Genomic DNA, 12789 nt, shown 5'->3' with positions numbered 1-12789 from the left:
CCTATCTTCCTTTCCACCTATCCATTCCACCCTCCTCCCTGACCTATCACCTTCATCCCCTCCCCCACTCACCTACTGTACTCTCCCCAACCTCACCCTCCTCTCATTTATCTTTCCACCCTTCAGGCACTCTGCCTGTATTCCTGATGAAGGGCTTTTGCCCGAAACATCGATTTTACAGCTCCTCGGATGCTATGCTTTTCCAGCACCACTCTAATCTAAACCCCAATATCCTACTTGGGGCTACCTCTGAACCAAAAGGCACAGGTTCAATGTCCATTTGTTTCAGAGGTGTGTAATATATCTTTTAACAGGTAGATTAGTAAATATGTATCTTATGTGAGTTGTATCTGCTTCTGAAGCCAAAACATTCAATTAAAAGGAGTTAAATATAGTTCTTACGGCTCAAGGTATCAAACAGAATGGGGAGAAAGCGTGAACAGGATACTGACTTGGATAAACAGCTATGATCATATTAAACATCAGAGTAGGCTGAAAGGGCCAAATGGCCTCATTCTGCTCCTATTTTCTAGGTTTCTGTGTTCTATTTGTAACTTTGGCCCAAGCTAATGGAAATTTTCACGATGGCAGCCAAATACTTCCAAACAAACTTGGTAAGAGAAATGTGTCCCAGACAGCACACATGCATGTTTTTAGCATTCTTGTAAAACTGTAGCCTTAAATATTTAAATTTGAAAATATTGTTTTTGTTCAAGTTCTAGTTATCCAATAATTTATGCAATGTTTAAGGTCTGCCTCCTTAAACTGTTTCATAAACAAATTCTGAATCGATGACAAGACAGTCACAGTCATGCTCCCAGTAACACCAAATGTAAGTAGAAATGAGCAACAATAGCTTTCTCAATCTTATTGCCTTGTTTTGAAGAAAATGACTTTCACCTATGCACTGCTGTAATTACACTTCCTTCAGATTTATTTGGATGGAATAAAAATTCTTTGAAAACTAAATTGAAAAACCCTGAAAATGGGCACAGGAATTTCAATGAGCAATGGCCTGGACCCATTGACTGCAATGCGGGCAGCGCAGTCATCATGTGGTGTACGTGATTACTGTGTGCAGCTAACATGAACTGTGCTGGTCATTGGCTACTCACATTAACAGGCTCGATATCACAAGCGGCTACCACCAATTAAAGCTAGCCTTCACTATCTAAAATGGGGTTGGGGACAGGTTATGGGTGGTGGGATTTATGATTGAAGAGTATCTAATCTGGGAAAGAATGAGCTCCAAGTATTTTGGATCTGGCACTAGAGGTCTTGGGGTGGACATGGGAAGGAGGAGAGATGATCTCTATCTGCAGGGAAAGAGAAGGCCCTCTAGACACCCATTCAAATGACAGCATGAAGCGGTTGAGTGCTTGTTGGTTTCTCATCCTGCCTTATAAAACAGGCATTAAAGAACTTCATTTCTTCCCTATTGTCTCTTAGACTATATTAATTTCTTATGAATATTAAGTTTTTAAAAAAGCAGTTTATACATGTTAATGCTTTATAAATAGCTCAACATATTGACACTAAAAAGCAGATAATGTCAGGAGTCAAATCATACCTAATGATGTTCTCGCTGGTACAGCATCTTTATTGATCCAGAACGAGACCCATGACAAGACAACTGTAAGTGAGCAAGGTATGTAGGTCTGAATTGTGAAGTACCCCATTCTTCTACTTAGATCAAAGAATATTGTCATTATGACATAATCTCCTATGAAGAGAAAAATTAAATTACATTTTACTTAATTTTACTGAATAACAGTATTTTTTTAAAGGATGAGTCAGTAAATGAAAATTGTTCTTTCCTGATCATCTTTTCAATAGAATTGATTACATATCTTCCTTGATTATATTGTAGGTGCACTTAGAATTATTCAAGAATATTATGGTATTCTAGAAGTGCCTCCTATGTGAACAGGCTAGCGAGCGATTTCTTTTAAATCTGTGGTGATTAACTAGTGCATGGACGTTCTAACATATTTATTTATTTGTGATGGCTTGCAAATAAAACCGAGATACAGGTGTCTCAGAGCAATCAGATGGACAAACATTCGCGGTCTATTTGATAGATTCCTGTGCAGCCCTCGACAGCCAGACATTAGGCAAAGACTTGTTTCATAGGGTAAGGCCTTCAATCTTACAAGTGCAACCAAGATGTTTGGAATACTGAATGCTATGCCCCAACTGTGGGAGCAGACCAGGATATGAAAATAATACTGGGTACATCCTGAAACAAGTGCCTACTGACTCCATTAGATGAGTGGAGATTCTCATTTAGCCTCACATAGATGATGTTCAGTGAAGGACAGCAACTGATGCAGATGACACCAAAATTGGAGGTGTAGTGGACAGTCAAGAAGGTCACCTTAGAGTACAAAGGGATCTTGATCAGATGGGCCAATGGGCCAAGGAGTAGCAGATGGAATTTAATTTAGATAAATGTAAGGGGCTGTATTTTGGAAAGGCAAATCAGGGCAGGACTTATACACTTAATGGTAAGGTCCTGGGGAATGTTGCTGAACAAAGAGATCTTGCAGGGCAGGTTCATAGTTCCTTGAAAGTGGAGTTGCAGGTAGATAGGATAGTGAAGAAGGTGTTTGGTACACTTTCCTTTATTTGTCAATGTATTGAGAATAGGAGTTGGGAGGTCATGTTGCGGCTGTACAGGACACTGGTTAGGCCACTTTGGAATATTGCGTGCAATTCTGGTCTGCCTCCTATCGGAAGGATGTTGGGAAACTTGAAAGGGTTCAGAAAAGATTTACACGGATGCTTTCAGAGTTGGAGTGCTTGAGTTATGGGGACAGCTGAATTGGCTGGGGCTGTTTTCCCTGGAATATCAGAGGCTGAGGGGTGACCTTATGGTGGTTTATAAAATCATAAGGGGCATGGATAGGATAAATAAACAAGTGGGGGAGTCCAGAACTAGAAAACATAGGTTGAAGGTGAGAGGGGAAGATTTAAAAGGGACCTAAGGGACAACGTTTTCACGTAGAGAGTGGCGAGTGTATGGAATAAGCTGCCAGAGGAAGTGGTGGATGCTGGTACAATGCAACATTTAAAAGGCATTTGGATGGATACATGAAAGGAAGGGTTTAGAGGGATATGGGCCAAGTGCTGGCAAATGGGAATGGATTAATTTAGGATATTTGATCAGCATAGACAAGTTGACCAAAGTGTCTGTTTCCATGCTGTACGTCTCTATGACTTGATGACTCTATAATTGTTTTGACTGGAGAAAACAGGAATTGTGGTGAAATGAATGATAAGTCTGTTGCTTTGTTGACAAGCAATCATTTTTCACCAGCATGTACGTTGGATATACACTGAAGCAGTGCCAATAGAATTAAATGGAATCATTGAATCCTGAAGCACAAAATAAGGCCTTTCCAATCTCTGGGCTCTTTGAAAGAACTAATCCATTTCATTGTACCACTGTTGTTTCTTCAACTATTTTGTAAATTGATGCACACAAGTATATTTTTCGCCTTTTGCATTGCTAAAAGGACTCAAGAAGTCAATGCTTTTTATCTGGCACTGATCATGCCTGGGACTCAAGATACAGGCTTGGTAAAAAGGACATAACTTTATATAGCATGCACGATTATTTCCATCAAGAGATACAGTGCAGCAGATACTTGCACCACCACCTCTGAGTCTCCTCAGAGCAACTCACCGCTTTGATTTAGAAATATATCACCATTCCTTCACTGTCTCAGAGTCAAAAGCCTGGAACTCCCTCCCTAAGGCCATGTGTGTATACTTATGGCATGTAGACTGCAGTGGTTCAAGAAGGCAGCTCACCATCGCCTTCTCAAGGTCAACTAGGAACGAGCCATAAATGCTGACCAGCCAGCAATGCTCAAGTCCCACAAGTATAACATAAACAGGATGCTGACTGGTTGGGTCATCACTGACATGGAATTGCAGAAAGAATAGTTAAATGCTAATTTTAATTCTCAGGTCTGTCTACCTGATGATCAAGATAGATCAGGTTTTTGACAAGCTTTTTGCACGGCAGACTGTTTGAAAAAATTGGCGTAGTAGCAGGAAGCAGAGCATAATGGTCAAAAAGTTTTTTTTTTGTCATGGGAAGCCTGTATCCAGTGGCATACCACATGAGTTTTGTGCTGGGTCCCTTGCTGTTTGTTGTTGAATGATCTGGCGTTGATGTAGGAGGTGTGATCAGTAAGTTTGCAGCTGAGTCTAAAGTTGGTGATGTGGTCAATAGTAAGAAAGAAAGCCTTAGACTGCAAGACAATATTGGCAGACTGGTCAGGTGGACTGAACAGTGGCAAATCCGGAATTTAATCCTGAAAAGTGTGAGGTGTTGCATTTTGGGACGACTAACAAGACGCAGAAGTACACTTTGACTGGTAATACCCTCGGAAGTACAGAGGATCAGAGGGACTTTGGTGTCCATGTCCATAGATCCTTGAAGACAGAGGGGCAGATAAATAAGATGGTTGAGAAGGCTCATGGGATACTTTGCCTTTATTAGTCAAGGCACTGAATACAAGCACAATGAGGATATGATGGAATTGTCTATGGTGTTAGTTTGGCCACAGCTGGATTACTGTCTGCATTTCTGGTCACCTCATGCTAGGCAGGCTGTATAGAGTGTATATAGGAGATTCACTAGGATACTGCCTGAGCTGGAACAGTTCAATTATGAAGAGGCACTAGATAGACAGGAGTTGTTTTCCAGAACAGAGCAGGCTGAGTGAGACCTGATTGGAGTGTTCAAAGTACTGAAGACCATAAACAATGTAAATAGGGAGAAACTTTTCCTCTTAGTAGAGGAGTGAATAACCAGGGGACATAGATTTAAGGTCAGGAGCAGGAGGCTTAAAGGGGATTTGGAGATTTAGCTTTTATCCAGAGGGTTGCAGATATCTGGAACGCACTGCCTGAAAAGGTGGTATAAACAGGAACAATAAAGATGTTTAAGACTTATTTAGATGAAAACTTGAAACATCATAGCAAACAAGGCAATGGGACAATTGCTAGAAAATGAGATTAGAATAAATGGATGTTTCTTTCACCACAAAAGGCACAAATCTGAGTGGCCATTTGCTTGGAATCTCTGCCATCTCAGGCTCTTGCAGCACTGATCATCTAACAGGTTAAAGCAGCCTTCATCTCCATAGGTACATCCAATACTTCAGGTCCAATTCCCACAGCTCCCTTTGCCTCACGGCCTGGAATATGGCTCTAATTGCATTAACTTGTCTGTCACAGCCAAAGCTGAAGGTGCTGGCTGACAGGCAACAGGGAAGGCACCAGCTGGACAGCAGTAGTGGGAGGGTGAATGCTGTCCTCCTGAACCACTGTCCTGCATTTTGCCCAAGCAAAGCAGCCAGGGGCACCACCATTAACCCTGATAATTGTCCAGTACGTTACTCGGGCCACAAGTCTCCACTATGATCACACCCTTCAATGGAAATGACTGACCCTGCAGCTGAGGCATAGCAATTGAAATGTGCACCATCCCAATCTGAGTGCCAGGCATTGGCATACTCAAAAAAACCAAATTGTCTGAGAGGGCAGCCTGGCATGGACATACCCACTCTTCCACATGACAGCCTCAGCACTGGCCATTTCTAATGTCGGTGCTGCTCAGCTGCTTAACAGAACCCACACACTTTGATGTTGTCATTATCAGGTGTAATGCTGATTTTACACACTGCTTGATTCTACTCTTCAACTCTCCTTATGTTCGTGAGTTTTATGTCTTAAAATAATTTGATGGTACTGACACTTGCTAAATATTGTTTCACAGGTGCCAGCTACCTTTAGTAGTTTGCTAAGCAGTGGTTTTCTTGAGAGTGAATTTTAACAGTATGAGCATTGCTATTTTCTCACTGCTGAAGTCAAGTCCTCAAGCTGAACCTGATGCTACGTTCTCTCTTGACACCCATGTCTAGCAGGTTCTGCAGGGAACAAACAGGATTTCAGACTCTAGATTAGCTTTCCATGTCTCAGCTCAGTCTGCTGACTTATGGAAATCCCAGTGTCAGCTGAGCTGCAATAATTCTGTATCAACAAGATAACAAACTGGTCTGTTTTTTGGACTCCATCATATAATGCAACACTTGACTACATACTTACAAAGAGTGGTACCAAGGGATTTGCTTTTTATCATACTCTTTTGTTTGATCAGAATGTAATCATGCCTAACATTAAACAAATAGAAATTTGCTGTGCAATTTTCAACATTTTTCCTGAAGCAGTACTGTGTTGTCTTACCAGACTGGGTATGCATTACATCAGTTGTGTTTCTGAATCCATCAAATGCAAACTGATAAAGTCGCCAATGCTTTTGATGAGCAATTTCAACTGGATCTTTCTTCCAGCGATACACAATTTCATTTTTTGGGTACCCATCTGCAAAGGAAATTTATGAGAAATAGCAAAAAAAAGACATTAACTCGTACTGACTTCAAAAGTCTACTTCGAAAGTAAATGCTTGTCGTCAGTGGACAGATTAATGTAGATTTTCTGCTTGGGTTTGGTTGGCTTAAAATGCATAACTCAAATGAAGTGTAGTGGCAGATACATAGGGGTCTGTTGACCTGCAAAATGATGACCTCAGTGACTCCTGGCACTTACGCTAGGAATGTTAGGATTCTGATCTCTAGGCTCTGATGTCAAACAATTTGAGAGAGAAAAAAAATCTATTCCTCTCAAGGGCAACACAGTGGCTCAGCGATGAGCACTGCTGCCTCACAGCGCCAGGAACCCAGGTTCGATTCCAGTCTTGGGAGACGGTCTGTGTGGAGTTTACACATTCTCCCCGTGTCGCCCTGTGGGTTTCCTCCAAGTACTCCAGTTTCCTCCCACAGTCTAAAGATGTACAGGATCAAGTGAATTGACCATCGTGTTCAGGGATATGTAGGTTAGGTTCATTAATCATGGGAAATGTAGAGCATTAGGGCAAGGAATAGGTCTGGGTGGGATACACATTGGACGGTCGGTGTGGACTTGTTGGCCCAAATGGCCTGTTTCCACACTGTAGAGATTCTATGATTGGTTGGACATAGATTTGGGGCTAAGCAGTTCAATGAACAGGCCTTGAACGTCTTATACAACCATTCACTAGCTTCTCCTGGATAACCAAAGTTATTTGAATTATTTAAATTCAATCAGCATCAGGGCAATTCAACGTGGCTTGCCACATTGCAATTTAGTCAGCTTTACATTTCAGTAAAAGGTTACTCAAATTAAAAATAATTAAATACCTTTCTTCAATAAAACACTGAGCCTAAATTTTTGTGGGGCTTGACTCCGATAACCCTGATGGAAGGCAGAGCTGGTTCTTCCATTTGACAAACTTTCAGGGTCAATACCAATAGCTAGAGATATGGCAAAACAAATGCAGTCTCTTCTTGTCATAGTGAATACAAACTATATCAAACCTATGGACTAGTGTTGTTTGGAAGCAAGAGTTGAAGGGTGTGGTGCTGGAAAAGCACAGGTCAGGCAGCATCCCAGGTGCAGGACAGTCGACGTTTCAAGCATAAACTCTTCATCAGGAATGAGGGGGGGTAGCCCAAGGGAGCTGAAAGATAAATGGGATGGGGGTGGGACGAGGGATGAGGTAGGTGGGAATAGGTAGATGAAGGTAGGGGCGAAGGTGATAGGTCAGAGAGGTAGGTGGAGCTGATAGGTCGGAAGGAAGATGAGCAGGTAGGACAGTTCAAGAGGGCAGTGCCAGGTTGCAGGGCTGGATCTGGGGTAAGGTGGGGAGGGGAAATGACGAAACTGGTGAAATCCACATCAATCCGTGTGGTTGGAGGGTCCCAAGGCGGAAGGTGAAACATTCTTCCTCCAGGCCTCGGTAGCTAGAGTTTGGTGGTGTAGGAGGCCTAGGACTTGCATATCCTTGGCAGACTGGGAGGGGGAGATAAAGTGTTCAGCCACATGGTAGTGAAGTTGTTCAGTGTGGGTGTCCCAGAGATATTCTCTTAAATGTTCCACAAGTTGGTGGCCTGTCTCCCCAATGTAGAGGAGATCACATCAAGAGCAATGGACACAGTAGATGTTGTGTGTGGAAGTACAGGCAAATCTCTGTCAGATGTGGAAGGACCCTTTGGGGCCTTGGACAGAAGTGAGCGGGGAGGTCTGGACGCAGGTTTTGCACTTGTTACGGTGACAAGGTAAGTTGCCAAGAGTGGAGGGTGGGTTGGTGGGGCTGTGGACCTAACAAAGGAATCGCGGAAGGAATGGTCTCTCCGGAATGCAGATAGGGGTGGGAAATATATCTATGGTGGTGGGGTCTGTTTGTAGGCGGTGGAAGTGGCAAAGGATGATTTGTTGTATGTAGGTGGCAGAAATGGCGGACGATGATGCATTGTATATGGAGGTTGGTGGGGTGGAAGGTGAGGACCAGGGGGGTTCTGTCCTTGTTGCGTAGGAAGGGGTGGCATTCAAGAGCAGAGATGCAGGAGGTGGAGATGATGTGCTGGAGGGCATTGTCAACTATGTGGGAGGGAAAATTGCGGTGTTTGCAGAAGGAGGCCACCTGGGAAGTTCTATGGTGGAACTGGTCCTCCTGGGAGGCGGACGGATTGGGAATAAGGGATAGCGCTTCTACAGGAGGAGGTGTAGTCCAGGTAGCTGTGGAAAACGGTGGCTTTGTAGTAGATGTCTGTGTTGAGACGGTCACCGGAAATAGAGATGGAGAGGTCCAGGAAGAGGAGCAAGTTGTCCGAGATGGTCCGGGTGTACTTGAGGTCACAGTGGAAGGTGTTCGTGAAGTTGATGAACTGTTCAACCCTCTCGTGGGAGCACTAGGTGGCGCCAATACAGTCACTGATGTAGCGGAGGAAAAAGGGGGGGATGGTGTCAGTGTAGCTGCAGAAGATGGCCTGTTCCACATACCCCAGAAAAAGGCAGGCATACTGGGGCCCATATGGGTGCCCACGGCTATCCCTTTGGTCTGGAGGAACTGGGAGGATTGGAAAGAAAAGTTGTTGAGGACGAGGACCAGTTCAGCAATCAAATGAGTGTGTCAGTTGAAGGGTACTGGTTGGGGTGGCAGGACAGTAAGAAATGGAGTGCTTGGAGGCCTTCATCATGGTGGACAGATGTGTACAGGGATTGGCTGTCCATGGTGAAGATGAGGTATTGGGGGCCAGGGAAGCGGAGGTCATGGAGAAGGTGGAGGGTGTGGGTTGTGTCCTGAATGTATGTGAGAAGTTGCTGGACCAAAGGGGACAGTACGATGTCAAGATATGCAGAGGTAAGTTCGGTGGGACAGCAGCAGGCTGAGTCAATGGGTCAACTGGGGCAGTCAGGTTTGTGAATTTTTGATGGGAGGTAGAACTGGGCAGTACTAGGTTCCCAAACTATGAGATTGGAAGCTATTGGTGAGAGATCCCCTGAGGTGATGAGGTTATGGATGGTCTGGGAGATGATGGTTTGGTGATGGAAGGTGAGGTTGTGGTGGAGGGGGCGGTAAGAGGAGGTGTGCGCGAGTTGTCGCCTGGCTTCAGTGGTGTAGAGGTCGGTGTGCCAAACTACCACTGCACTGCATCCCCCCCCTCCCCTGATTTGATGGTGAGGTTGGGATTGGAGATCTGCACGTTCTGAGGGTGAGAGGTTGGGGTTGGTGAGGGGGCTGGACATCATGGACATCCAAGTCCCTGTATACCTCCATTCACCATGATGAAGGACGAGGAGGTTGAACAGTTCATGAACTTCATGAACGCTATCCCTTATTCCAAATTCCTCCCCCTCTACCACATCTGCTCCCCAGCGGACCAATTCCACCACAGAACATCCCAGATGGCCGCCTTCTTCAAAGACACCATTTACCCTCCCATGTGGTCAACAATGCACTCCAACACATCTCCTCCACTTCCCATACCTCCGCCCTTGAAACTCACCTTTCCAAAAGCAATAAGGACAGAACACCTCGGTCCTCACCTTCCACCCCACCAACCTCCAGATATATTGCATCATCCTTTTCCACAACAGACTCCACCACCAGGGATATATTTCCCTTCCCACCCCTATCTGTGTTCTGGAGAGACCATTCCCTCCACGACGCCCTTCTTAGGTCCATGCCCACCAACAGCCCACTCTCAACTTCGGGCACTTTCCCCTGCCACTGCAAGAAGTGTAAAACCTGCGCCCACACCTCCCCCTCACCTCGATCCAAGGCCCCAAAGAGTCCTTGCACATCCAACAGAGATTTGCCTGCACTTCCACATACATCATCTACTGTACCCGTTGCTCTCAATGTGGTCTCCTCTGCTTTGGCGAGACAAGAGGGAAACATGTGGAACATTTCCGAGAACATATCTGGGACACACGCACTAAACAACCCCACCACCCTGTGGCTGAACACTTTAACTCCTGCTCCTACTCCACCAAGGACATGCAAATCCTGGGCCTCCTCCATCGCCAAATTCTAGCCACCTGACGCCTGGAGGAAGAACGCCTTATATTCCGCCTTGGGACTCTCCAACCACAAGGGATCAATGTGGATTTCACCAATTTCTCCATTTCCCCTCCCCTGCCTTAACTCTGATCCTCTAGCTTGGCACCGCCCTCTTGAACTGTCCATTTTCCTTCCCACCTATCTGTTCCACTGTCCTCTTCGACCTTTCACCATTACCCCACCTTCATCTACCTATCACATTCCCATCTACCTTCCCCCCAGCCCCACCCCCCTCCCATTTATCTCTCAGCCCCCTTGGGCCACCCCCACATTCGTGAAGATGAGCTTATGCTCGAAACATCGATTCTCCTACTCCTCGGATGCTGCCGGACTGGCTGTGCTTTTCCAGCACCAGTCTTCGACTCTGATCTCTAGCACCTGCAGTCCTCACTTTTTCCTTGTTTGGAAGCAAGGCAATGATAAAAATGAAATGTCTCTGTTTCTCCAGAAGGAGCAAGTGAAACAATTGCCTGACATTTTCTCATATATCACATTTTGATCTTTATCAGTGAATGAATGGAGTGGATCTCTAAACACTTACTAGACACCTCTCCCCTCACCTTTACCCAAGGTACCAAAGGATCCTTCCACATCCAATGGAGATTTTCCTGCGCATCCACAAATCTCATCTCCTGTGTCCATTGGTCTTGATGTGTTCTCCTCTACATTGAGGAGACAGGACGCCAACTTAAAGATTGTTTCAGGGAACATCTCTGGGACACACACACCTAACAACCCCACTGCCCTGTGGCCAACCACTTCAACCCCCCCCTCCCACTCCGCCAAGGACATGCAAGTCTTGGGCCTCCTCCATCACCAAATCTGAGCCACCCGATACCTAGAGGAAGAACACCTCATCTTCCACTTTGGGACCCTCCAACCACACCGCAACAACCTCGATTTCACCAGTTTCCTCACCTCCCCTCCACCAACCTCATCCCAGATTCGACCCTCCAACTTGGCACCATTCTCTTGAACTGTCCTACCCAACCATCTTCCTTCCCACCCATCCGCTTCACCCTCCCCTCCGATCTATCACCATCACCCCACACCTCCATCTACCTAATGCCTTCCCAGCTACGTTCCCCCAGCCTTACCCCCACCCTCCCATTTGACTCGCGTTCCTGATGAAGAGCTTATGCATGAAACGTCGACTCTCCTGCTCCTCGGATGCTGTCGGAGCACTGTGCTTTTCCACACTCTCGACTCTGATCTCCAGCATCTGCAGTCCTTTCTTTCTCCCACTTTCTCATAGGATCAGGCAATTTCCTTCACCATTTTCATCTAAGGCAGTGAAAATCTAAAACTTTTAAAATGTGGGATGGACGGTTGGATTAATGACTGAGACAATATTTGGAACTGAGTTTCTTGCAGCCTCACTAAATCTTTAATTCTAGTGATTCAAATAAGTTCTGCATTTGAAACAAAGTTCAACTGCAATCCGTGTTTCAACGAGTTTAACTTGCATTTGAGTTTAGCTCAGGAAGCATGGCAGAATTGTCACTTGTAGGTCAGGAATGCAGATTTGGGAAAACTCACAGGTTGAAAAGCCAGATTTGGGAGAAAGTGTACAGGGAAGTAGGGTGGGGGGAGGGTGTAAGAGGAATTGGACCTGCTAACCTGTTAGAGAGAGGCAACGTTGGGCCCAGCATTGGTTGGGCAACTCAGTCACATTTAAAATGTACACCAGTAAGATCATCCATTTGTGGACCAGGAAATCCAGGCTGATGCGACTGTGCCTTGGCCACTGAGGAATTAAGTGTACATTAGCTTTGGCAAATAGAATTAAGGAGAATCCAAAGGGTTTTTACAAATATGTTAAGGACAAAAGGGTAACTAGGGAGAGAATAGGGCCCCTCAAAGATCAGCAAGGTGGCCTTTGTGTGGAGCCACAGAAAATGGGGGAGATACTAAATGAATATTTTGCATCAGTATTGACTGTGGAAAAGGATATGGAAGATATAGACTGTAGGGAAATAGATGGTGACATCTTGCAAAATGTCCAGATTACAGAGGAGCAAGTGCTGGATGTCTTGAAGCGGTTAAAAGTGGATAAATCCCCAGGACCTGATCAGGTGTACCCGAGAATTCTGTGGTAAGCTAGAGAAGTGATTACTGAGCCTCTTGCTGAGATATTTGTATCATCGACAGTCACAGGTGAGGTGCCGGAAGACTGGAGGTTGGCAAACGTGGTGCCACTGTTTAAGAAGGGCGGTAAAGACAAGCCAGGGAACTATAGACCAGTGAGCCTGACCTCGGTGGTGGGCAAGTTGTTGGAGGGAATCCTGAGGGACAGAATGTACATGTATTTGGAAAGGCAAGGACTGATT

The 12789-nt window shown here is 45.1% G+C and overlaps 1 protein-coding gene across 1 annotated transcript in view; it reads right to left on the bottom strand.

The window, feature by feature from the left end:
- Nucleotides 1-12789, bottom strand: part of gabrg1 (gamma-aminobutyric acid type A receptor subunit gamma1) — a 149917-nt gene that overhangs the window by 17219 nt on the left and 119909 nt on the right. The window contains exons 6-7 of the mRNA XM_043700492.1: nt 6262-6399; nt 1571-1723 (exon numbers count right to left, since the gene is read on the bottom strand). Coding sequence (XP_043556427.1) covers nt 1571-1723; nt 6262-6399 — 291 coding nt within the window. The remainder of the gene's footprint in view (nt 1-1570; nt 1724-6261; nt 6400-12789) is intronic.

The sequence above is a fragment of the Chiloscyllium plagiosum genome, chromosome 1, assembly GCF_004010195.1.
Source record: "Chiloscyllium plagiosum isolate BGI_BamShark_2017 chromosome 1, ASM401019v2, whole genome shotgun sequence".
NCBI classification, from domain to species: Eukaryota; Metazoa; Chordata; class Chondrichthyes; order Orectolobiformes; family Hemiscylliidae; genus Chiloscyllium; species Chiloscyllium plagiosum.
Note: the sequence above shows the minus strand (reverse complement) of the source record. Positions and strands in the feature narration are given on the sequence as shown.